General features: G+C 32.7%; 1 protein-coding gene across 2 annotated transcripts in view; it reads left to right on the top strand.

The window, feature by feature from the left end:
- The window catches only part of BRINP3 (BMP/retinoic acid inducible neural specific 3), a 354007-nt gene that overhangs the window by 196651 nt on the left and 130299 nt on the right, over positions 1-27057 (top strand). For both annotated transcript variants that reach the window (XM_045876098.1, XM_045876099.1), the window contains one exon: positions 25291-25396. In XM_045876098.1, the coding sequence (XP_045732054.1) occupies positions 25291-25396 (106 nt within the window). The remainder of the gene's footprint in view (positions 1-25290; positions 25397-27057) is intronic.

Raw genomic sequence — 27057 nt, 5'->3', positions numbered from 1 at the left:
CAGAGAAAATTATGACCTAGAAAGGAGATAAAAATTTAAAAATCATTCCTTTTTTAAAAATTGTTACATACAATTTTTACTAAATTAAAAAAAATCCCTTTTCTTGCTGCTTATTTTGATGGAAATCAGTTGCTAGTTTTTAAATTTGAAACATCTAATAGTTAAGTTTTTACTTTAATAATGTTAGCAAAATAATTTACTCTTCGTTGAATTAATAAAATTGGGAATTAAAGCAAAATGTATACAAAATACATGATCTTGTAATTGCTGGATATAATACATTGTTTAATGCCTTACATTAGAGTAAGGTGGTCTGGAAGTTTGCAAATTACCCAATTAATTTGCTTATTTAGGGTATGTTTATTTAGTACCTGTTATATACTTGGCACTGTAGGTATTAGGCCTATGTAAATGAAAATGACATGATTTTAAGCCTTGAGATATTTAATCTGGTGAGGCAGATATCTAAACAGAGAAAGGCAATCTGGCAAAAATAAATTTACTTCAAGGACCCTCATCGATTCTTATCTGAGGGAGCTGGTAAGAATGCTCAGAAATATTTAATCAGGGTCTTGAAGGATAAATAGTAGAGTAGTAACATAGAAAGGAAAATCCAGACAGAAAACAAAGGGTTTGAAATGTGAAGGAGTGAAGCACGCTAAAAAATAATAAAAAGTGGAGAATTTCAGTGTATCTGAAGGACTTTGTGGCTGATTTGTGAAAAGCATTGTTTACCAAAATTATAAAGCTATAAATTGAGTTATTTTTCCCAATTCTTTACCATGCCTTTAGCTTTCCAGTTCTTTTTTTTTTTTATTTGATAAATTTGACATGTAGCGATTTGTAAATTTAAGGTACACAACATGTTACTTTGATACATTTATATATTGTAATATGATTGCCATTGAGGAAATATTTATCACATTACATTATTATAGTACAGTATTATCAACTATATTCATTACTCTCTGCATTAGATCTCTATGGCTTATTTACTACTCATTACAAGTTTGTATCCTTAAACATCATCAATCTTGTACTGACACCCCAGTTCCCCACTAACTACCATTTTACTTTCTGGTTTTTTACAGGTTTGACTTTTTAGATTCCACACATAAGTGGTATCATGTAATACTTGTCTTTTTCTGTCTTTTCTCACTCTTTCATAATGTGCTCAAGGTCCATTCATGTTCTTGAAAATGGCAGGATATCTTCCTTTCTCATGGTTGAATAACATTCCACTGTATATAATACCACATATTTTTTATCCATTCATCTATTGGGGGACACTTAAGTTGTTTCCATATCTTGGCTATTATGTATAATGTGGCAATAAACATGGGCATGCATATATCTCACTGCAATCCTATTTTCATTTCCTTTGGGTATATATGTAGAAGAGTTATTGGATTACATGGTGAATCAATTTTTTAATTTTTTGAGGAACCTCCATATAGTCTTCCATAATGATTGGACTAATTTACATTTCCACCAACAGTGTGAATGTATTTTTCACCACATTCTTGCCAGCACCCAGTCTCTTTTCTTTTTGATGATAGCCATTCTAACAGGAGTTAAGTGGTATCGCATTGCAGTTTTGATTTGCATTTCCTTGATGACTAGTGATGTTGAGCATCTTTTTGTGTGCCTGTTGGTCATTTTGATGTCTCCTTGGGGAAAACCTCATTTAACTCATTTTTAAATCAAAGTGTATTTTTTGTTATTAAATTATTTTACTTCTTAATATATTCTGGATATTAACCTCTTACCCAACGTATGGTTTGCAAAAATCATCTTCCTATTTCATTTTGTTGATTGTTTCTTTTGCTGTGCAGAAGCTTTTAAGTTTGATATAGTCCCACTTGTTGATTTTTGCTTTTGTGCTTTTGGCATCATATCCAAAAGAATCATTGCCAAGACCAGTATCAATGAGTTTCTTCCCTATATTTCCTTCTAGTAGTTTTGTGGTATCAGGTCCTTTGTATAAGTCTTGGATACCTTTTGAGTTAATTTTTATGAGCGATGTGAGATAGGGGTCCATTTTCATTGTTCTGCATGTTTTTCTCTGCTCTCTCTTCTGTTTCATTGGTCAATGTGTCTATTTTTGTGCCAGTATCATATTATTTTTGAAATCAGAGTGTGATACCTCCAACTTTGTTCTTTTTTCTCAGGATTGCTTTTGTGGTTCCACACAAATTTTAGGAATTGTTTCTTCTATTTCTGTGAAGAATGTTTTGGTATTTTAATGGGGAGTCCATTGAATCTGTAGATGGCTTTGGGTATTATATGGCTATTTTATGGCTTTGGGTAACAATATTTATTCTTCAATACATGAACACAGGATGTCTTTCTATTTGTTTTGTGTCTTCTTCAGTTTCTTTCAGCAAAGTTTTATAGTTTTCATTGTAGATACATTTCACTTCCTTGGTTACATTCATTCCTAAGTATTTCATTGTTTTTGATGCTAATGTGAATGAGATAGTTTTTTTTTTTTTTAATTTCCTTTTCCAATGTTTCATTATTAGTGTAAAGGAATGCCACTGATTTCTGTAAGTTGATTTCATAACCTGCCACTTTACTGAAATCATTAATTCCATCAGGCTTTGTTTGTTTTTGTTTGCTTGTTTTGTTTTGTTTTTGAGGGGGGGAGGAGAGATAAAGAGTGCGAGCTGGGTGGGGAGGGGCAGAGGAAGAGGGAAAGAGAGAATCCCAAGCAGGGTCCATGCCCTACAGGGGGCTTGATCCCACGACCTGAGCAGAAATCAAGTCAGTCGCTTAACCGACTGAGTCACCTAGGCACCGCCCCCCAACAGTTTTTTATCAATTCTTTGGGATTTTTTTCTATATATAAGATCATATTGTCAGCAAATAGTGAAATTTTTACTTCTTCCTTACTGATTTGGATGCCTTTTCTTTGTTTGACTTGCCTAATTGCTCTAGCTGGGACTTCCAATACTATATTGAATAGGAATGACAAGAGTGGGCAACCTTTACCTTCTACCTGATTTCAGAGGAAGTCATTTCATTTTTTCTCCATTGAGTATAATGTTAGCAGTGGATTTATTGTATATGGCCTTTTTTATGTTGAGGTATGCTCCTTCTATAATCTATTAAGGATTTTTTTTCATAAAGGATATAGTATTTTGTTAAATGCTTTTTGTGTGTGTCTATTGATATGATCATGTGATTTTTTTTTTTTAATTTTATCTTTTCATGTCAGGGATAAATCCCACTTGGTCATGGTGTACAATTCTCTTGATGTGTTCTTGAAGTTGGTTTGTTAATATTTTGTTGAGAATTTTTGCATCTATATTCATCAGGGGTGTTGGTCTGTAGTATTGTTTTTCTTATGATAGCCTATTTTGCTTTGGTATCAAGGTAATTCTGGCTTCATAGATTGAGTTTGGAAGTGCTCCTTCTTTATCATTATTTTGGAAGAGTTTTGAGGAGAATTTATGTTAATTCTTCTTTAAATGTTTGGTATAATTCACTAGTGAAATTCTCTGGCCCTGAAGTTTTCTTTGTTGGGAGATTTTGATTACTGACTCAATCTCTTGCCTCGTCATTGGTCTATTCAGATTTTCTGTTTTTTTTCCTGACTCAGTCTTGGTAGGTTGTGTATTTCTGCAAATGTATCCATTTCTTCTAGGTATATAATTAGTTGGCATATGATTGTTCATTTTAGTCTCATAATTATCTGTATTTCTGTAGTATCAGTAGTAATGTCTTCTCCATCATTTCTAATTTTTTTTTAAGATTTTATTTATTTGTTTGACAGAGAGAGAGACAGCGAGAGAGGGAACACAAGCAGGGGGAATGGGAGAGGAAGAATCAGGTTTCCCACTGAGCAGGGAGCCCGATGTGGAGCTCGATCCCAGGGCCCTGGGATCATGACCTGAGCCAAAAGCAGATGCTTCAGGACTGAGCCACTCAGGCACCCCTCATTTCTAATTTATTTATCTGAATCTTCTTTTTTTCTTAGTCTAGCTAAAGGTTTGTCGATCTTGTTTATATTTTCAAAGAACCAGTTTTTAGTTTTGCTGATCTTTTCCATTGGTTGATCTTTATTTTGTTTATTTCTGCTCTGATTTTTATTATTTCCTTCTGCTATATTTGGTTTTAATTTGTTCCTTTTTTTCTAGTTCCTTAAGATGTAAAATTAGGTTATTTTTGAGATCTTTCTAATTTCTTAATATATGCATATGTTTCTATAAATTTTCATAACTCTTTTTGCATCATCCCCCAAGATTTGATATGTTTTATTTTTATTTTCATTTGTTTCCTTTATTGTTTTCCCTTATTTCCCTTTTAATTTCCCTTTTGACCCATTGGTGGTTTAGAAGTGTGTTGTTTAGTTTCCAATTATTTGAAGATCTACTTACTGTCTTCTTGTTAATTTCTAATTTTATGCCATTAGGGTCAGAGAAGGTAGTTGGTATGATTTCTGTCTTCTTAAATTTGCTAAGATTAGTTTTATGGTCTTCATATGGTTTATCATAGAATGTTTCAAATGCACTTAAGAAGAATGTGTATTTTGCTACTGGTGGATGGAATGTCCTAGGTCCATTTGTTATAAAGTGTGGCTTTATATGCTGTTGTTGCTGTGATGATTTTTTTTTTTTCCGGATGACCTATCCTTTACCAATAATGGGGTACTGAAGGCCCTACTATTATTGTACTGTTGTTTCTTTCTCTTTAAAGATCTGTTAGTATTTGTTTAATATATTTTGGTGCTCGAATTTTGGGATCATATATATTTATGATTGTTATATCTTCTTGATGTATTGACCCCTTTATCATTATATAATCACCTTGTTTGTTTCTTGAAGTCTACTTTGTCTGATAAAAGCATGACTATACCTGCTTTCTTTGCTTGAAGTATCACCTTTCCACCCTTTCACTTTGAGCCTATGTTTTTCTTTGGAGTTGAAATGAGTCTTCTGAAAGCAGCATATAGTTGGGTCTTGTTTTTTAATCCATCCAGCCACTCTTTGCTTTTTAATTGATGTGTTCAATCCATTTACATTTAAGGTGATTGTTGATATATGAGGACTTACTGCTGCCATGTAACTTTCTTTTTTTGCTAGTTGTTTTGTAACTCCATTTTTCCTTTCCCTAGTGTTAGTACCTTGTAAAGTTGGTGGTTTTCTATGATGATTTGCTCATTTTCTCCTTTTTTTTTGTTTTATGTCTTTGCTCTAAATTTTTGTCTTGTGGTTTCCATGAGATTTGTGTTAAACGTTTCATAGATAAAATGGTCCTCTTTCAGCAGATGATAGCAACTGATCTTCATTTGCTCATGCAGTTTCATCATTTCCTTCCTCCTCTTCTATATTTTTGTTGTCATAAATTATCCTTTTTAATGCTGAGTTTGGTTACCAAAATGTAGTAGCTACATTTTTAATACTTTCTTTTTCTTTTAACTTTATGCAGTAATTAAGTGTTTAACACCCTATTCTAAAAGAGTTAAAATTTTCTGATTCTGCCTATCACTGTACTCAAGGTTTTGTGGACTTTTGTCTCTTCATTGGATAGAAAAGCTCCTTTCAACAGTTCTTATAAGGTAGGCCTAGTGGTGGTGAATTCCCTCAGCTTTTGTTTGTCTGGGAAAAATTTATTTTTCCTTCATATTTGAAGGATAACTTTACTGGATAAAGAATTCTTTGTTCGCAATTTTTAATCTTTCAACATGTTGAATATGTCATTTTACTTTCTCCTGGCCTGTAGGGTTTCTGCTGATCAGGGTTCCTTTGTTAGTTGCTTTATTTTTTCCCAGCTTGCATTTTAGATTCTTTATCATTGACTTTTGACAGCTTCAAGTCTTGGAGAGGGTGTTTTTGCATTAAGATAGTAAGGTGCTCTATTAAATTGTATGTCTAGTTCTTTCTCAATGTTTAGGAAATTATCAGCTATTATTTATTTAAATATCCTTTCCGCCCTCTTCTCTTTTTTCCCTTCTGGTATACCCATTATTCTTATTTTGGCTTTTCTAATGGAGTCTCGTAGCTCTCATAGTGTTTCCTCACTTTTTAAAAATCTTAGTTCTCTTCTTCCATCTGAATCATTTCTAGATTCCCATCTTCCAGTTTGCTTATTTTCTTTTCCTTCCAATCTACTCATTACCATTTCTTTCTAATGTACTCTTCATCTCATTTATGTACTCAAAAGATATCATCTTAATAGGTGGTTTGGTCATTAATTTTTTGGTGAAATATATTTTTCAAATTATAACAGAGAAGGAAGTTTTAATCATGAGTATTGACAAAAGGAAGCTAAATACTAGTGGAAAACAGAGATGCAAAAGGATATTCTAAACCAGAAGAGGAAAAAAAAAAGAAAGAAAGAAAAACCTGACTAAATCAATAAAAATGAGGCAAAAAAGGAAAATAAGAAAGCAATACTCACATAAGAAAAAGAAAAATTCAAATCAAGAATATCAGTGTAAGGCAAATGTGAACTGATTGTATTTCCCCATTAAAACCAACAGAAAAGAAAAGAAAATAATAAAGAGTGACTATTAAAAAGAGTGAATTAATGCAATGTGTTAAGGGATGTCAAAGTCTTCTTCTCATATGGCAAGAGATAATGCAGGTAATGCAACAACACATTCTTCTATAAATCCAAAAAGTTGACAAGAAAGAAATTCTGGAACAATGGTGAAAAAGGAACTGTGTAAGCAGAGGAGACTGAGATAAACTTTTGCTTTGATAGCATTTGTTGAATTGGATGGATCTGAGCTCTGTGGTTTAGTCTAATAGGGTGCAAGTTACAAATGATAAAGTTCAAATACCATCCAAGATAGGGAGTCTAGAAGGGATATTCCCATAAATATAAGATCCCAAAAGTCCACACTTAAAATAAACTGAAAATGTTTATTGGAAAACTAAATCAGTGATTTATTGAGAAAAACCTACAGAATCATGTCAATATATGCTGAAACGGCATACAGTAAAGTTCAGCAGCCAATGCCACTAAAACCTAAAAGGCATCAAAAGAAAAAAAAAAAAAAACTAGATTTGATTGAAATCATTTGACTACTAATAATGTCAAGTGTATTTTGAAACCAGTGGTTCTCAACACCAGTAGCCCTACATTAAAATTCTCCAGATAATTTAAATAAAACTTAAAAAAAATACAATTCTCCAGATAGCTTTCTAAATGTACCAGTGCCTAGGCTCCAACTAGAGACAGAGTGTGTCAAAATTTCTAAGGGTAGTGATATTTTAAAGCATCTCAGGTGATTTGAATGTGCAGTAGAGGTTGAAAATCAATATTCTAAATAAAGAAATTATAAAACTAAATTTAATTAAATTGAAATCTTGGCAGGGGTACATATTTAAAATTTTTGTTAATGACATAAGCAGAAAGAGAGAGAGAATAAAATATATAAAATTTAATACAGTGTCTAGATGGAGATAAATATACAAAAATAAGAAAGTACTCAACACTAGTTATATGGATGTAAGTCCTTGAAGGATGGCTAAACTAATAAACAATTTTTAAAATGTAAAGGTGTTAACATATATGTATTACTTATCTCAAAAATTTATACACATAATTAAATTTCAATTAATGTTTCATAGAGGGGCTCAGTGGGAGGCAAAAAAAATAAAATAAACTATAGTAAGAAAAAAGGAAAACAAAAAGGAGAAGAGTCCATTTGCTCCCTCCTCCTCCTCCATCACCATTTAAAACAGGGTGAGGAGTTAAAGGGATTTAGAGATCATTTATTTAAATTATCTCCTTCTATATGTAAGAAAGCTAAGACCAATTAATTTTGGATGATTTTCTCTAGGAAAGGGAAGGACTGGATTTAGGACTATAACTCAAGTTTCTCTGTTTAAATTCTAAATTTGAAGAAATACTGATGGGGGAAAACATGTTTTGATAGGATATTTTTTTGTGTATGATACTTAGAACTAGGAACTAATGACTTTTTTTTTTAAATCAGTTTAGTTCTACAGGATTAAAGAGGTGTAAACTTTAGCATAACTTGAATTATCTTTATATTGAATTAGGTCTTAAAATTATGTCATAAGATATGACTCAGATATTTCCATGTAACTCATCTTTTTATTGTTTGCTCACTTTCAATTCAGTCTATATAATTTTTAAAGTAAATGCTGTTGATTAATTTGATCTAAATCTTAAGAGGCTTCTTAATCATATACATATCTATATAGCTATATCTGTATAGATTGTCCTTCTTAGAAAATCTTATATATTAAGTACTCACGTATCAAATGCAATTCTTATGAACAGTTCTCCATCCTAGATCTATCAACATGCATAAAATGCATCATTTTTGATAGCTAGGAATTTTGCCACATCATTAATAAAAACTGGACTAATATGAGGATTACACTTTGGAGTCTGCAGTTCCTTTTTCTATAACAAAAAGCTATATTTGTATTTGTATAGGTTTTAACATTTTATTGAAGTAAAATTGACATACAATATCCTATTATTCAGGTGTAAATTATAGTGATTCAATATTTTTGTACATTACAAAATGATCCCCATAAGTCTAGTTACAATATGTCACTGTAAAAAGTTATTACAATGTTATTGACTATATTTCCTATGCTGTACATTACATTACCATGACTTATTTATTCTATAACTAGAAATTTGTATTCCTTAATCTTCTTTACCTATTTCACCTACACCGCAACCCCTCTCACCTGTGATAACTAACAGTTTGTTTCCTGTATCTATGAGTCTGTTCCTGTTTTGTTTTTTAGATTTCACATAAAATTGAAATCATATGGCATTTCTCTTTCTTTTTTTTTTTTAAAGATTTTATTTATTTATTTGAGTGAGAGAGAGAGAGAATGAGAGAGAGCACATGAGAGGGAGGAGGGTCAGAGGGAGAAGCAGACTCCCTGCTGAGCAGGGAGCCCAATGCGGGACTCGATCCCGGGACTCCAGGATCATGACCTGAGCCGAAGGCAGTCGCTTAACCAACTGAGCCACCCAGACGCCCCGGCATTTCTCTTTCTGTGTCTGATTTATTTCTCTTAGCATAAGTCCAGCCATGTTGTCACAAATGGCAAGATTTCTTTCTTTTTTATGGCTGAGTAGTATTCCATCTTATCTATCTATCTACCTACCTACCTACCTATATCTATCTTCTTTATCCATCCCATTCATCTCTGGATGGATACTTATGTTGCTTTCATAACTGAGCTAGTGTACAAAATACTACAGTGAATATAGAGGTACTTATATCATTTCAAATTGTTGTTTTCATTTTCTTCAGATAAATAACCAGAAGTGAAGTTTCTGAATTATATGGTACTTCTATTTTTTGTTTTGTTTTGTTTTGAGGAACCTCCATACTGTTCTCCATAGTGGTTGCATCAATTTACATACCCACTAACATTTGTTATTTTTTATAATAGCCAATCTGACAGGTTTGAGATGATATCTCATTGTGATTTTAATTTGCATTGCCATGATGATTAGTGATGTTGAGCATCTTTCAATGTGCCTGCTGGCAATTTGTATGTTTTCTTTGGAAAAATGTCTATTTAATTTATCTGCCCATTTTTATTATTTTTATTTTTTTAAGATTTTATTTATTTATTTGACACACAGAGAGAGCATAAGCAGGAGGGGAGTGGAAGAGGGAGAAGCAGACTCTCCGCTGAGCAGGGAGCCCTATTCAGGGCTGGATCCCAGGACCCTGAGGATCATGACCCGAGCCGAAGGCAGACGCTTAACAGACTAAACCACCCAGGGGCCCCTATCTGCCCATTTTTAATTTTTTTTTTTTACATTAAGTTGTGTAAGTTCTTTATTTTTTTTTATATTAACCCCTTATTGGATGTGTGATTTGCCAGTATCTTCTCCTATTTAGTAAGTTACTTTTCTTTCGTTTTTTTTAATTATGTTATCTTAATCACCATACATTACATCATTAGTTTTTGATGTAGTGTTCCATGATTCATTGTTTGCGTATAACACCCAGTGCTCCATTCAGTACGTGCCCTCTTTAATACCCATCACCAGGCTAACTCATCCCCCCACCCCCTCCCCTCTAGAACCCTCAGTTTGTTTCTCAGAGTCCATAGTCTCTCATGGTTTGTTTTGTTTTCTTGATGGTTTCCTTCATTGTGTGAAAGCTTTTTAGTTTAATATAATCCCATTTGTTTATTTTAGATTTTGTTGCCCTTGTCTGGGTTCAAAAAATTTGCTAAGACCAATGTCAAAGAATTTATTGCCTGTGTTTTCTCTTAGGATTTTTATGGTTTCTGGTCTTATATATAAGCCTTTAATTCATTTTGTGTTTATTTTCATACATGGAGTAATGTAGTGGTCCATTTTTATTCTTTTGCATGAGGCTCTCTAGTTTCCTCAACACAAAGAGCAAATCAGATTACCTAGAGATACATGAAAATGGAAACATAACTTTTAAAAACCTATGGGACACAACACAAGCAGTTCTAAGTGGGAATTTCATACTAATACAGGTCAGCTTCAAAAGGAGAAGTTACAACTGACGCTGCAGAAATACATAGGATAAGAGATTAATATGAACTATTATGTGTTAACATACTGGATAACCTAGAAAAAATGGATAAATTCCTAGAAACACACAACTTTCCAAGACTGAACACAAAGATAGAAAATCTGAATAGACTGATTGTAAGTATTGAAATTGATTCAGTAATTTAAACGCCCCCTCAAAACTAACGTCCAGGACCATTAAATTCACAAGTGAATTTTACCAAACATTTAAAGAAGCGTTCATACTGATCCTTTTCAAACTACTCCCAAAAATTGAAGAGCAATGAACGTTTCCAAACTCATTTTTTGAGACCAACATTACCCTGATACTAAAACTAGACAATGACAACAGCAAAAAAAAAAGAAAGAAAGAAAGAAAGAAAGAAAGAAAGAAAGAAAGAAAGAAAGAAAGAGAAGAAAGAAAGAAAGAAAGAAAGAAAGAAAGAAAGAAAGAAAGAAAGAAAGAAAGAAAGAAAGAAAGAGAAAGAAAAAAAAGAAAAAATATTACAGGCCAATATCCCTGGTGAACATAGATATAAAAATCCTCAACAAAATATTAGCAAATTGAATTTAACAATATATTAAAAAGATCATATACCACAACTGAGTGGGAGTTTTTCCAGAGATGAAAAGATGGTTCAGCATCTGCAAAACAATCAACATGATACCACATTAACAAAACAAAGGATAAAAATCATATGATCTTCTCAATAATGCATAAAAAGCATTTGACAAAATTTAACAAACATTTGTGATACAAAGTTTCAACCAAGTGGGTAAAGAAGAAATGTACCTCAACACAATAAAGTCTATATATGACAAATGCATAGCTAACATCATACATCAAACAGAGGTTAACTAACATATATATATATATGTTAGATATAAATCTATTTTTACCTAAGTAATGCAGGTATTTTTATTTTTATATATGGAGATATTTATATACTAAGCAAGTGACAAAGCTAGAGATAGAAACCAATTTCATAATTGCAATTTGGTTCCCTTTCTGGTAACCTAATTGTTTCATTCTCAATGCTTGACAATCTAGTGTCACAATATAATTAAGTTTAAAAAAAAAACCAATATAATTAAGTGTAATATGGGTATTTGTAATTTGAAATATATCGCTTTTCAAAATTTCAGTGTCATTTTTCAATAGCCTAAACTATAATGTCAGAAAACTTAAAGGCAAGTAGAGAAGATGCCTAAGTAATCTAAAGAGATTTTATAATTTTCATTCCTAAAGTTCATGTTCTTTTTTTTTTATATGAATAAATCCTCCAGGTTTTCTCTTAGAAACTATTCAGAAACAAATCTACCCAGCTTGCTTATTTGACTTCCTCACTGATAAGTCTTAGTAATAGACTTTCAGGTAGACAAAAAGGACTGGTAGTAGGAGTCACAGTAGTTACATCAATAGATAAAATTAAACTTACAGTGAGATAGGGTGAGGGAGCAAACAACCTAAACAGCTGAAATGACACCTCAATAAAATATATGTGAAATAACAGCTCAGTCATTCTCAGCAGGTCCCATGTAATGCATGGGCAAATATCTTTACACTCAATTATATTATAAGATTATTTGTACATAAACTGAACCAAGAAGAGGTGAAATTGTAAATATTTTAAAGGGCAGAGTAGCTTATTTTTTACTTCTAAAAATCTTCCATAGGAAATAATTAGAACAAAAACTTTTTATGAAAAGTAGAGCAAGTCAAAGTTGGATTGTTCAGAATGAATCCTTTTAAAAGTTCTTCCCTGCCAATGTTAAATGAATGAGATATGAAAGAAGAGGGACTTTCTTTTATAATCTTTTATAAGGAAAAAGGAAAACATATAATTGGAGATTATATACCCACTGAGGAATCTTTTTTTTTTCCTTTAAGATTTTTCTTTACTAGCTTGATGGGTTTCAGTGTTTACTGTGGCTAAGAATCATCTGGTTGTATGGCTAAAGAGAACCTCCAGAGATTCAACGTTAATAGACTTGGTGTTGTATAACCTTAGGTGCATGTGATCTTTGGACTGCACCCTGGGAAATGCTTGCGGCCGATAAAGCTCCACGAAGTCCCAGAGGTACCATGGAGATAGAAAAGTCCCTTTGGAATCCTGATCTCTGAATCTAATAAATAGGAAGAAATAATATAATGAGGATTAGGATTTGGGGAAAAGATAAAAAAAGAGAAAAACAAGAATTGCAGTGAGAGTTCACATTGGGTTTTTATTTTTTTATTTCTAAATTTATTCCAGGAAATACACAAAAATATAGTTTAAAAATGATTAAGCTTTTTGTCCTTTCCAGTTTTTGTTGTGTTGCATTAATTTTTTGTGATAAATAATTATATTAATTATAATCCCCAGGTTGTGTTTCAACCTTAAAAAAAAAAAAGTGGGGGAGGGCAACACTGTCGAATGTGATTGCAATATTGCTAAGAGATTTGTTCAATATATTGTATTTTTCCCCCTGGCTCTTAGAATTTTAATAATATGGATGTAATTCATGTGGATTATAAGATTCTGGTTCCTCATATAATTTTCGTTTGTTTGAAGTCATCTTAGTGCTGACTTTTAGAGATGATCAGTTGCTAAAAAATTTGGGTTTATCCAAACTTTTTCTGTGTGAGCAAAGCCAATTATTTTTTGGAAAAAAAAATAAAGAAATGACAGCAGAACTCTTTCTGTAATGGCCAGTTGAAACAAGAAATCCACTTCTGTCTTTCTAATTACTCCTGAGTCTGTTGAGTTTTAGCGTGGTGCGCTTATCAGTTCTCTCGGGCGCTTGTTTAATTGGGTGACAAATGGAAGAATATGACAGTTTCAGTATGAAAGTTTAGCTAGTCTGTGCACAGGCTTTAGTTGTCCTATTATAAAAAAGATAACTGCAGTCAGAGCTTTTGATATGCTTAAGGAATTTGGAAATATTCAATACTGCTGAAACTTCAAAAGGCTCTAATGAAAAGTTTTATATTTTTAATCATAAGCAACAAAAATGTTTTAATAAGTAGTTCAGAATAGTAGTATTAAATATGGAATTTTAGAGGAGTAATACAAAAAATTTTGGTAAGGTAGTTTCTAAAACAGCAGGAGCTGTGGGCAATGGTACAGTACACTCTACTGACTCCTACACTAAAAGAGAACATAAAAAATAAAAAAAAATGAAATAGTTTGATTACATTTGAAACACAAGAGAAGCCTGTATCTCACAAGGTGCCTGGCTTTACTATCCCAGGATGGCAGAGCATGTTGCGGTTGGCATTTTGACAGTGACAGATTGTCTCTGGCTCTGCTTTGGGTGCACTCACTAGCCATGATGCATTGGCAGTATCCTTGATTCTGCTGCCATCATTCTCCAATGTGGTGTTAGGTTCTTTTATTCCAATACTTGACATTTGCATCTGCACATTTTTTAATTACTTTGTCAAAGGGAAGCAAAATAGATAATTCAACTGATAAATTTTTATATCATCTGGAGGATCAGTTCACAGTTAACTGCTTGGCTGAGACTCCCGATGAGTACCAAATGGGTAGATTTAGAAATATACTGATAAAATATATTATAAAATGGAAATTAATGAAGTGAAAGGCTCTGTGTAATGTAATTCTTTGCTCACTCATCCTGGCAACAGATCTTGTTTGCGAACTTAGTGGCATTTGCTCAATTGTAGGTTACAGTGGATAACATCTTTGGTATGTTCAGTCTAACTGCTTCTTTTCTTATTCCATCAAAGAGAGAACTCATAGAGGTATATCTTAGAGTGGTTGGATCTAGAGATACAGAAGGGATTTGGAAAAGGAATAAGAAAAACTATAAGGAATAGCCCATGCGTGTTCTTCTGCAATTAGAGAGGACTATCTCCCAGGGAAAGGCAATATGGGCTGAGGACCCTATCCTAATTCCAGTTCTTTGTCATATTAAATTTAGTTTTTCATGCAACTCCTAGTTTTGTATTTTTGCTTAAAAAAGGATAGCTGACAACACTGTTGTTGAAAATGATTATAAAACACTATTAGTTTTATATGATGATGTATTTACAATAGCTCCCCCCCCAAAAAAAAATTGGATTCTGAACTTGGGTTTAGAAACAGTTTTTTTTTTTTTTTTTTTAACCATTGTGTTTCAAAGTTGGTGGTCATTTGAAGTAGATTCAATAACTAAAAGGCAAGGAGAGTGCTATGAAACAAAGACTATAAAATCATTTTTAAATATTTCACTTCTGTTTGCTTTCATTTCTAAAAGAGAATGTAACAGATGCCACCTTGGATTATATTTATTTTTTTTATGTGAAGTAACAGAAAGGAACCTCTGACTCCGAGTTCCCTTAGATGTAATTTCTCTGGTCTGGGGGGGTGTGGTGTTCGGGTCCAGGTTGGTAGCAACACCTGCATCGCCTGTCGAACGGCTCTCACCGGAATGCAGGCAGCATGTCACGGCCCTGAACCAGGTCGCAATCTGTTTGTTGTTTGTAACTGCCCTGTGGCAGTGAAACTTCACTTCACTTTATTATTATTATTAATATTGAATACTTCAGAAAACTCTAAGGCAACTCGGGTAATAACAATATTCCTTCAGACTTCATATAATGAAGTACAAGGTTACCATTTATGTAACCTAATCAGTTATAGCTACCACAAATGTAGCTTTTAGGAAAGTGTCAATTTTCTAAATATATATATGTGTATATATACACATATATATATATATGTCAGGAACCTAAGGAAAACCTTTTTTTGCTATATAGTTTCTTCCAATTGCTGTGATTTTTAGCTCTGCGTTATTTAAGAAATAAGTCAAAACAGCATCTGTAGGAGTGAGCTTATAGATTTGGCCTCTCCAAGACCAATCAGGTGCCACATATTGAAATTCCATGGTAACCATGGTTTGAGCACAAAGGAGTCCTGATATTATTTGGCAATCTTGTTGTGACTAAATTGTATCCAGTTTACCTTATTCCACATCAAACTGAATAGACACTTTAAGAACCTGAGAAAATTTCTTTTTTCTAGCCTTGTGTGTAATTTTGTATTTTAAGGACATACAGTCTCTCTCAACAGGTTTACATGTGGGTGCTTGTGTATGATTTTGATGCAGAGTAATTTATAGGGTATGAAAAAATCGGTCAGTCATGATAGGCCTGCCTGGACTTATGGTGGCAAGTGTAAGTGAAAACTGCACTGAAGCAATTGCTCTCCAAGAAGACAGACTCTGTTTTGTTCCTAAATAAAATGTGTGCCGTCTTTTGTATTACTCTCTTCACACCTTAATAGTTTATTTCACATGCTATGTTTTGATCTACGTTGTGCCTCATCCCTTACATTTTATAATTCATTGTTCTATTGCTTATTTTGTACATGCTTTATGAATATACCTAACTTAATATTGTTTATAATCATACATTTTATCCTCATGTTTCAAATATCACTGCTTCCCCTAGGGAATAAACTCTAGATGGCTTTTAAAAATGCAATCCATGAGAGACTATGGACCCTCAGAAACAAACTGAGGGTTGCTGGAGTGGTGGCGGGTGGGAGGGATGGGGTGGCTGGGTGATAGACATTGGGGAGAGTATGTGCTATGGTGAGCGCTGTGAATTGTGTAAGACTGATGAATCACACACCCGTACCTCTGAAACAAATAATACATTATATGTTAAAAAAAAAAAAAGAAGAAGAAGAAGATAGTAAGAAGGGAAAAATGAAGGGGGGTGGAAATTGGAGGGGGAGACAAACCATGAGAGACTATGGACTCTGAGAAACAAACTGAGAGTTCTAGAGGGGAGAGGGGGATGGGGGGGTGGGTTAGCCTGGTGATGAGTATTAAAGAGGGCACGTTCTGCATGGAGCACTGGGTGTTATACGCAAACAATGAATCATGGAACACTACATCAAAAACTAATGATGTAATGTATGGTGATTAATATAACATACTAAAATTAAAAAAAGGAAAAATGCAATTCTATAAATGGATGATTCTAATACTTAAAAGTGTGTTATTTATTGAAGTTATGGGGAATAGAATTAGGAGAAATAATTTTCAGCATAAAGTCATTTGCATAGATAAATAATTCAACGATGGTGTTTGCTCCTTTACATTGAATTTGTATTTGATTTGTGTTTGTGCTTTTCATGTAAAGATATGAGTCATCTGGGCATTGATTATACATCATGTACTATTTTAAACTTCTATTAAATGGTTAGAGTAGGTTCAAGAAATATTGACAATGTCAAATATATTTTAAATCATGATATTAATTGTGTGTAATGGGCTAAGTATAATGTGTATTATTGTGTGAAGATGCAATTAAATTTAGTATTGATATACTCATGTATTTTTCACTTGACAGAGCATTTTGTATATGAATTTATACTTTTCCCACAAAACTTACTATAAGTAATAAAGCAATTTTAAAAATAAAGGAAGTCCTTGCTACCAGAGTATCTTTATTCCAATATGAACATTTCATATGCTTTTTGTAATTAACAATACATTTGAAAATTCATTTCCCAATTAAATATTAAACCCCAGAAATATTGCGGCATGATAAACAACTCAGACTACACTGAATTGTAGTTTGATGTTAAGTGCTCAGTAAAATGGTAAAATACGAATTAATGACTAACAGAAGAAAAAAATAAATAGCAAAAGAATCTTTAAACTCAGTATTCACATTTGGGGGCGCCTGGGTGGCTCAGTCCTTAAGCATCTGCCTTCAGCTCAGGTCATGGTCCCAGGGTCCTGGGATCGAGCCCCACATCGGGCTGCCTGCTCTGTGGGAAGCCTGCTTCTCCCATTCCTGTTCCCCCTGCTTATATTACCTCTCTTGCTATGTCTCTGTCAAATAAATAAATAAAATCTTTTAAAAATAAATATATAAATAAATAAACTCAGTATTCACATTTGAAAAAACAGAAATGATACATGTATGTAATTGCTAATTATTATGTATAATTTATAATCAAGTATCACATATAATGTCATATAATTATCTATCATAAATGACAAATATGACAGAATTATTATAGAATTATGACTTATATAATATCTAAAACATATAGTTACATATATAAAATTATATATGTTTAGTATCCTATTATTATATAATTATCATATATTATTGACTACAACATATATTATACTATATATAAATTTATGTATTTCTATATATATACATTTAGTATCAGCTTTTTCTAAAGGTTTTTATTAGTTTGATAGCTTTAACCATATACGACTATAAAAGATCCTATATTAGGACATAATAAAAATTAACCAACACTTGTATTTTATTATGTAAATGTCTAATGTAGAGTAATTTAAAAATATGTGGGAAGTTATATTTCAAGTCATTAATAAATTAATATTTAGAATAAAAGGTAATTCATTTGGCCTTTGATCCAACTTATATTAACCAGCACATTCATGGCAATATTTATTGTTCATGAGAATGACCCAAGATATTACACCATTTTAACTGATCTATACATCAATCTAGACCAGTTAAATTGTTATTTATTGTAACTATATTGCTAGAGAGAGAGGGAAAGGGAGAGGGAGAAAGAATTAGATTGATAAAGGCAAGCAGAGCTTTAAAAAGCTTACATATAGAGCTTGCAAAGCCAATATGATGTTCAGAATGGGTATTTGATTGATGAGTCAAGAGGTTTCAGACCCAGTTCCAGCTCTAATTTTACTTACATGATACCGAGCTAACTCCAATACCTCCCTGGGCTCCAGACACCTCATTTGTGTAATGAAATGCTGAGGCTGGATGATTTCTAAGACTCCCGATAGCTCTAAAACTTTATATATGCTGGCCCTGCTGCATTTTCTTCAAGAGGTTCTCAGAAAAGTTTAATAAATCAACTTAAGTATTCTTTTGTTATTTCTAACAAAAAATAAGATATTTACCCACCAACTTAGTTTGAAATTATTGAATTCTTACAATGTGTCAAGTACTGTGTGCAATTATGAAAGAGAGTTTATAATTAAATAAGTAAATAATGTAAACAGAGGAGTGTAATTTTATAAATACCATAATAAAACATAAAGAAAACTTTATGGTAAGATAAGGGATCATGATATTAAGATAACTTGAGAGGGATAATCTCCTAATTCTTAGTATATTTATTCCCTCAAACAATTTTCTACCCTTGGGAAATAGTGCTTTTATTGCTACTCATACATGAGTTTATGAGGAAAAGACTAATTGCTTTTTATAAATAAGTGTGAAATAAGGGTTTTTTTTGAATTATGGGTACTCAACAAAATAAAAATGAAAATAAGGATGCTAAAGTTAGTTCCTAGTGGAAGATTGAGTTATCATGTGTTTACCTTTTAGATTATAGAATAGTCATAACTGTGGCCTTGAAAGAAAACAATATAAATATAACCTTTTAATATCGTTAAAAATGGATTGCATTGGATTTTTAAATAACTCTAGGCACAACTTTGTAAATGAGCTACACTGTACTTATCAATATTCTGTTGTTTCATATGCATAATCAATGGTATAAAAATGATTCATAAACTACTTCAATATACTCTAATATAACTTTGTAGTAAATGAATTTAAAAAAAAAAAATTAGAAGAAAAGAGCTATAAAAGAGCTGTAAAGTACATGAAAATTTGGCCTAAGAATAAAAGATGGTCTTGAACAGCAGTTGCTCCTCGTTTCATGTCTGATAAACAGAAGTGGGTAAATATGTGATAACAGCAGAGAAAAGCAGTTTTTATTTCATTGCTTGAATTTCCAACATAAACATTTATTAATTTGTCATGAAAAATGATGCATTAGGACAAACAAGGATATTGCCATTCTGTATTTTTTTCTTATTGCATGATCAATAAATAGTTCATAGATGACAAGTCATTGTAATGGAGAATAAACACATTCTTGTCTTTTTTGTAGTTTAAGAGGTAAAAAAAAAAAAAAAAAGTCTTCCTATTTATTTCAGTTAAAGTTTCCAGGAACATTACAGGCTTTTTTAAAAAAAATGTGCATTTATAGATTTGCAATAAGAGATATACTATTCATATGATCATGCATTGTATTGAGTTGTTGATAAACAATAATCAGTTTAGTCAAAATGGTAAACTAATACTCTGTTTCATTTTGAAAAAAGCCTAGAGTAATATCAGGTTCACAGAGCTATATATAATGGATGTGTGTGTGTATAATTTTACAAAGTATATATACATTTTCTTTTACTTCTTTCACTCAACATGGATAAAAATTTTCTCATATAATCATACTTGTTTTGAGAGACACTTTGATTGTCTTCTGTACTACAGATGAGAAAACTTTTCCTATTTCCACTCTAGTTGCTGTTGTTCTTGCCATTTTTATGTAATTGAACTGCCTATTTTTTCTAATATCAATATTTCTAGCTTAGTCTTGTTGTGGATTATTCTTACTATATTGTGCTCTAATTGCATATTGATGTGATCTTGTACAAAACTTCTATGTAGTTTTGGGGGCCTGGGTGGCTCAGTCAGTTGAGTGTCTGCCTGGTTCCCTGCTCAGTGGGGAGCTTACTTCTCATTCTTCCTTTCCCTCTGCCTGCTCATGCGTGCTCTCTTTCTCGCTCGCTCTTTCTCTTAAAAATAAATACATACATACATACATACATAAATGAAATCTTAAAAAAATAAAAACTTCTACTTAGTTTCATTCACAGGTGAGTTTGACTTAGGATGGCTTAAAATTCAGACCCCTTTTCTCTATCTACGAAGAAAAGTGTTAACATTCAACACTGGTAACAGAAAAAGTATTATGATCTTATAACCTTGATTGAGAGGTGGGATATGGATAATTCCAATAAGTTTACAGGAGTTGAGATATTATTGTACCTTTGCTTTTTAATAGTAAACATTTACACATACCTTACATTTGCCTTGAAACAATTACTGTGAGCCAGGCCTGTGGTAAGCACTTTTCATACATTATCTCATTTTTGTTTCCCAAACACACTAGGCTATAAGAAAATTTTAGCCATTCCACCCAATAGAACCTTGAAGTTTAAATAGGTTCCCCTTTAGTAAGTGGTGGAGCTGGGATAGTGACCCGAACACATCTTTTTTTTTTTTTAATTTATTTATTTATTTATTCATGAAAGTCAGAGAGAGAGAGAGACGCAGAGGCAGAGGGAGAGAAGCAGGCTCCCTGCCTAGCAGGGAGCCCGATGTGGGACTCGATCCCAGGACCCTGGGATCATGACCTGAGCCGAAGGCAGATGCTTAACCGTCTGAGCCACCCAGGCGCCCCCTGACCCAAACACATTTATTTCAGTCTATTTTCTTCAAATTATGTAACATTACTATGATTTTGACTGCAAATATTTTAAATATATAATGTCTGAGTGTGAAGATGATGGACTCTTTAATAGTACTATTTTCATTTAGAAATGTGTTATGTTTTTTTGTTTGTTGGCTCTGCTTTTGTCCCACTTTCTTCACTGTTTTAATATTTTAAAAAGTGTTTTTGCTTCAGATAGTTTTTCTTCAACTAGTTCTCGCTGAATTATTTTCATAACTCCAGTGCATTGCTGTGGCATTATATCGTCTTTAGAATATGTAAGACTGTAGGGAAATTTGATAGAAAATCATAAAGATTGTTTATTTCCAAGTGAATTATTTGTACCATTTTCTTGTACTCTAAATTAACTTGAACTTATACCATTTGTTAATATAATTATTTCAAGGCATCTCTTTGAATTAGGAAGGCTGTGCATTTTTCTTTTACACTCTGTAAAATTCTCCAACTGTGAAAATAGTAGGCAATACTTTAATGAAACAATATAGAAACAAGATAGGAAAAGTTGAAAGGATCTTTTATTCTCTCTGATATATTTTTTTAAGATTTTATTTATTTATTTGAGAGAGAGACAGAGAGAGCATGAGCAGGGAAGAGAGGGAGAAGCAGGCTCCCCCCTGAGCAGGGAGCCCAACTCAGGGCTCAATCCCAGGACCCTGGAATCATGACCTGAGCTGAAGTCAGACACTTAACGACTGAGCCACCCAAGTGCCTCTCCTCTCTGATAAGTCAGTTATAGAAGGAAAGAACACATCCGTTATATTTTGAAGACAAATTTGTCCTTAATAGATCTTGAAGGTTCGATTTTACTTTCTACAGCTGGTTGAGTCCTATCTTCCATGTTTGTGGACTCCACACAGGTCCCTCAGCTTCCCAGCCCCTCAGCAAGTGAATTTTCCTCCTGGTGCTCAGACCAACCACAAACTACAGTAACACCTCAGAAAGAGCATTATTTTGGGATCCTAAAGACTACATTCCCTTGCTTTCAACATCCTCCTTCCAATAGATGAATAAAATAAATAAATAACAAGTGTTTTCTCATTTGATACATCAATTCCCAAAACACTGAATGCTGTCAGTACTGGATTGTTGTCAGCCTTATTCATTTTTATGTTTATTTATTGAGTCACTCTTTATTTCTTACATTATATATGAAAACCTCTATGTCAGATGTTCGTCTACCAGCTGACAAACAAAAGTTCAAGCTGTCTGTGGCACAACTACGTTTTTGGTAGAGTTAACATGTCTATTGAAATGTTTGTACAATAAATTGACTTTTATTATTTTCTTTTCATTTTTATTTTTCATTAGCATTGAAAAAACAAAATAAGTGTGGACGTATTTATTAGTAGGGGCCTTAAATATAAAGCAATTGAAAATAAGGGGTTTGCATTATTGACTGTACTAGAGTTTGTGAATTTTTATATTAAATCAGACAATTATCAGTGAATTCAGTTGTGAATGATAAAGAACAAAATAAAATTATATATAGGACATGATAGGTTTTTTTTATTGTATATTGTGAAAGGTGCCAGATTAAAACAATCTATATAGAGAGAGATATATTCAAGCCTCTAAATTAATAAGCTCATCATTTAAATTTCCTGCATTGATTCTCAATAACACAGTAACTTAATATAACTGAAGGTCTGTTCAGAGATGGACTTACTACTATTTATCCTCTTTCAAAGGTTAGAAGATTGCCTTCCAATTTCCAAGATCTCACATGTCAATAAGTGTGTGCCTGAAGCCAATTTTATTTTAAAATTTCCCTTAAAATTACAAATACTGGAGTTTGTTTATATGATTGTGGTGTGTGTCTGTTCGTGTGTATTAGGGGACAATAGTTAGACTACTTGATAGGACAACATGAAGATTTAAATGACCTTAAACCTTAAGTATTTCCTTTGATGCCTTGAATCCTCTTTTTACCCTTTTGTTAATAATCATTTATATTTAAATATTATTTATACACACACACATACATATAAGTTATATATATCAACATTAGAAATGATTTCCCCTGAACAAAATAAGGGATGGTCAGTATCACCATGAGAGAACAGTGGTAGGGAGTATACAAAGTTGGTGTAATGTTAGGGAAAAAGTGTTGCCTTGCCCATGATAAACTGCATTCTCAACTGTTGCTATGCACCCATAGTCAATATTCATTATCCTAAAGAACTTGTTATTTACAAACTATGATAGAGTTGTCATGATACAAATTACACATTCACTCAATGCATCTCAGCTGACATATCCATCCTTTTGTCTTTGATTATTACCTATAAGTTTTTGACTCCCAAGTTAGTAATCCCATCTTTGACATAAATTCTAAGAAATAGTTCTGCAGGGTCACTCCTTCTACTGGATGTTTCCAATGGAGAATGTTATTCCATTGAGAGTCAGAATGCTCAAAGCCAAGCTCCCTTACATGTTCTCCACAGTGGAGCTTTAGTTGCAACATATCTTAATGTTATCACTTATGCTAGAAACCTCAGTTCCTTTCCCTCTCTCCATTGTGTATATTTTCAGTGTTTCATGATCTTACCATCTTCTTCAGATAAATCTTACTGCCACTGCTTCCTTCTGGCCTTTATCATCTAGATAACGGCCTCAATGTCTTCTTTGTTATGATTTCCCTTTAAACTGTCTCCTTCTCTTTCTCTTAATTAATGCCTATGGGCTTATACAAGAACCTAATATGTGATGTGGATACTATAGTGAACAAAATAGGCAGTATTTCCTGAACTTTGTGGAGCTTGCATTCCAATGAGAAGTGTCAGCAGTAATCATGATAAATGAGTAAATTATACAGCATGTTAGAAGCTGATAACTACTGTGGAAAAAGTAGAACAAGGAAAGGAGGAAAAGAAATAATGGTTGAAAAAGGGAAGTGTGGGGAGGTGTATTCATTTAAAATAGGTTAGTCCAAAGAGTCCTAAGAGAATGACATTTGAACAAAAACTTGAAGGAAGTGAAACAGTGAGCTTAAAAATATTTTGAGGAAGAGCATTCCAGACACAGGAACAGCACGTCAGAAATCCTGAGGCAGGAGGATAACTAACATGTTCAAGGAACAGCAAAGAACTAGTGTAGTTGGGGCAAAGTAAACTAGGAAAAGAGGAGAGGGGATGAGTTCAGAGAAGTAACAGGGATAACTGGATAATGTGACATTTTTTTAGTTCTAGGGTGGGCTCTGGCTTTTACCCTCTGTAAGATGGAAGACCATCATGGAGTTGTGAATGGTGAAATGAAATTATCTGAATTATTTTTTGCAAAACATTCTAGTTGTTGAGTGGAGAGTATCTTTTTAAAATACAAAGATCACTACAATATTCTCCTGCTTTAAAATATGTTTTTTTTTAACTCATACTGAGGATAAACTTCCAGTCTCCCATAATTGACTAAACTCCTCATCTTCTGATATTATACTTCCCAAGACACCCATTAGAAATATCAGTCCTCAATATGTGATTCCATACTTAGGTGCTAAAACTGAGCACTACAAACTACAACTTTATAAAAATGGAAAAAAATACAAGTGGAAGTAATTAAGGAATACTTGGTGCGGATGTTTGAAAATGTGCTTCATCTTGAGGATAGATAAAATCAATTAGTCAAAGAGGAGAAAAGAGGGATGAGGATGGAGGATGTTGTATGGAGGATGTTGTATAAGCAAAGGCATAGGATTAAGAATGTCCAGCTGGGGGCGCCTGGGTGGCTCAGTTGGTTAAGCGACTGCCTTCTGCTCAGGTCATGATCCTGGAGTCCCGGGATCGAGTCCCGCATCGGGCTCCCTGCTCGGCAGGGAGTCTGCTTCTGCCTCTGACCCTCCCCCCTCTCATGTGCTCTCTCTCTCTCATTCTCTCTGTCTCAAATAAATAAATAAAATCTTAAAAAAAAAAAAAAGAATGTCCAGCTGGACAGCAATTTATGCCTGTTGGGGAGAAATGGAACAGATAGAAGCCAAGGAGAAGAGTTTGGACTTTGATGGCACATGTAAGACAGGAAAATTATAAATTTTTAAGTAGAATAAAATAATAAAATCCATTTTTAGACAGAATCCTGACAGATAGGTCTGATTTATTGAGGAAAAATGAACAAACAAAAAACAATTCTCATATGAGTCAAAACTTGCTCTCTATCTAAAGGAGCATGCCCTTGTCATATCTCGGGTAAAATCAATGACCTTAGGTGAGTGATGCTTTTGACCAAAGAGGGCTTCTGTTATTTTCCCAAAAGATTTATGCCTGGCCAAAGGGAAGAAAATGGAATTGAAGAAAAAGGGAGTTATTTGTCTTCTCTGTGCTTAGGCGTGTATATTGTTGGTATGTATCAGATCCTAGGCCTTTCAGTGATGTTTACCATCAGACGTATAATATCAATGTGTGACAACCACATTGAGCCAAAAGAACATGGTAAACTCTGATTTATATAATAAAGTTGATGTTTTGTTTGTCAGGTAACAGAAACACGGACTGGTCCTCTTGGCTGCAGTAACTATGACAACCTAGATTCTGTCAGTTCTGTTCTGGTTCAGAGTCCTGAGAATAAGATTCAGTTGCAAGGTATGTAGCTAAAATTACATTAATTCTCTATCAGTCTGGATAATAATTATCCAGTTGTGATTTCTTGCTTCTTCTTCTTCATCTTGTTGTTTTTGTTGTTGTAAACAAGCTGTATATGCAGTACTAGGCTATTAAAATTCTCATAAAAGGTTAATTTCCTAATTTTTAACTGATACTAACATTCTAGACCATATAAAGGAAATGTCAAAATTCACTTTACTTCTTAAGATAAGTAATCTATAGTAATTGAAAATGTATCATGATAATATCTTTACTTCCATAGAGTAATCATTTTCTCAATATGTAGCAGTTTTTCAATGGTCTGTCTGGGTTTTGACTTTTTCCTGAGATTCTAGTAAAAGTTGTAACCATACTTTTGTACACAGTAGCGTGAACTGCTGACATTTTAAATATAACCTAATATGGTAGCTAGAACTGGGTTTATCCTCTGAGAGAAACATATTTGAGAATATATTAACATAATATTTATATTCCCATTATAAAAATGGATTATGTGATAATGGTAATAATTTATTTTTTTTCTATTCCTATATTTTGTTAGATAGTTCAATAGAGGATTTCTAAATAACTTGCAACAGATATATACTGCCCCCAAATAGGTTATTGGTGTGTGTACTTACTTATTCATATAGGTACAAAAGGTTATGAATACACATTTAAACATGTACTAGTTGAAGAAGTTCAGAAAAGTCTTTGATGACACATTGTCTAAGCTAAGGTGACTGATCAAAGGGATAATTTTGTTATTCTTCTCTAGTCTACCTTTTCTCTTGTCTACCTTTTTTAATTGCGTAAGTTAGAGCTGCATTTACATTATTCGGTTTTACATAAGAATGTTTAAAAGTTCCAGAAATTCTCACATATTACCTCAACTTTTCGATTTTGAAAAATGTAAAAGCTTTGAGTTATTTAAATTTATGATAAATAATGAATGAATCTCATCTATTTTGAATTGTAAACAAATTACAAAGGAAGTACTTAAAAATTTACAGTTTAAATGCCATCCAATTTCTCATTATCAATCTTAGATTTAAAGTTATTGAAATATTGTTTCTAATTTAAACAAATGCATTCTACCAATATTACTTGTAATTCTCTATTGCTTACTCCTTTTTAAATGTAGATTAACTTGCCCTCAGGATATTAAGTTTCATCAAAAAGGAAAAAGAATATTTATATCAAAAAGATGTTTATTTAATTGATTTATTAAATTTATTTATTAACATGATTTTTTTAATTTTTACTGTTTGTGAAGCACTGTGCTTAGTTTTCAGAATATTATAAAAACAAAGCTCAATCTCCTATATATCTTGAAAAAAAACTAACAAAGGAATAAGTGAAGTAACACTTTTCTTTTGAATAATTATTGTGTATATTTTTTTCAATTTATGTAAGTAATGCAGATATCTGCACGTCTATTTCTTGTCTTTTTCTATTTTCTAGGCTTATATTTTCAATTGTCTATTACAACTTTATTTATATACCTGTGGTACAAGGACCTTTCCAAAGATAATCTCAGGAAATCAGTATCAGACTCCTCAACTTCCCATGTGTTCTTTCTTAAACTTCATCTCTCTCTATATATAGTCTAAGTATTTAGGTTGAGTCACGTTTTCAACCCCACCTTTAATAGCAGCCCT

Source organism: Mirounga angustirostris, unplaced genomic scaffold (genome assembly GCF_029215605.1).
Source record: "Mirounga angustirostris isolate CCGP_5_RB_7025 unplaced genomic scaffold, mMirAng1.0.hap1 SCAF_6, whole genome shotgun sequence".
Lineage (NCBI taxonomy): Eukaryota > Metazoa > Chordata > Mammalia > Carnivora > Phocidae > Mirounga > Mirounga angustirostris.
Note: the sequence above shows the minus strand (reverse complement) of the source record. Positions and strands in the feature narration are given on the sequence as shown.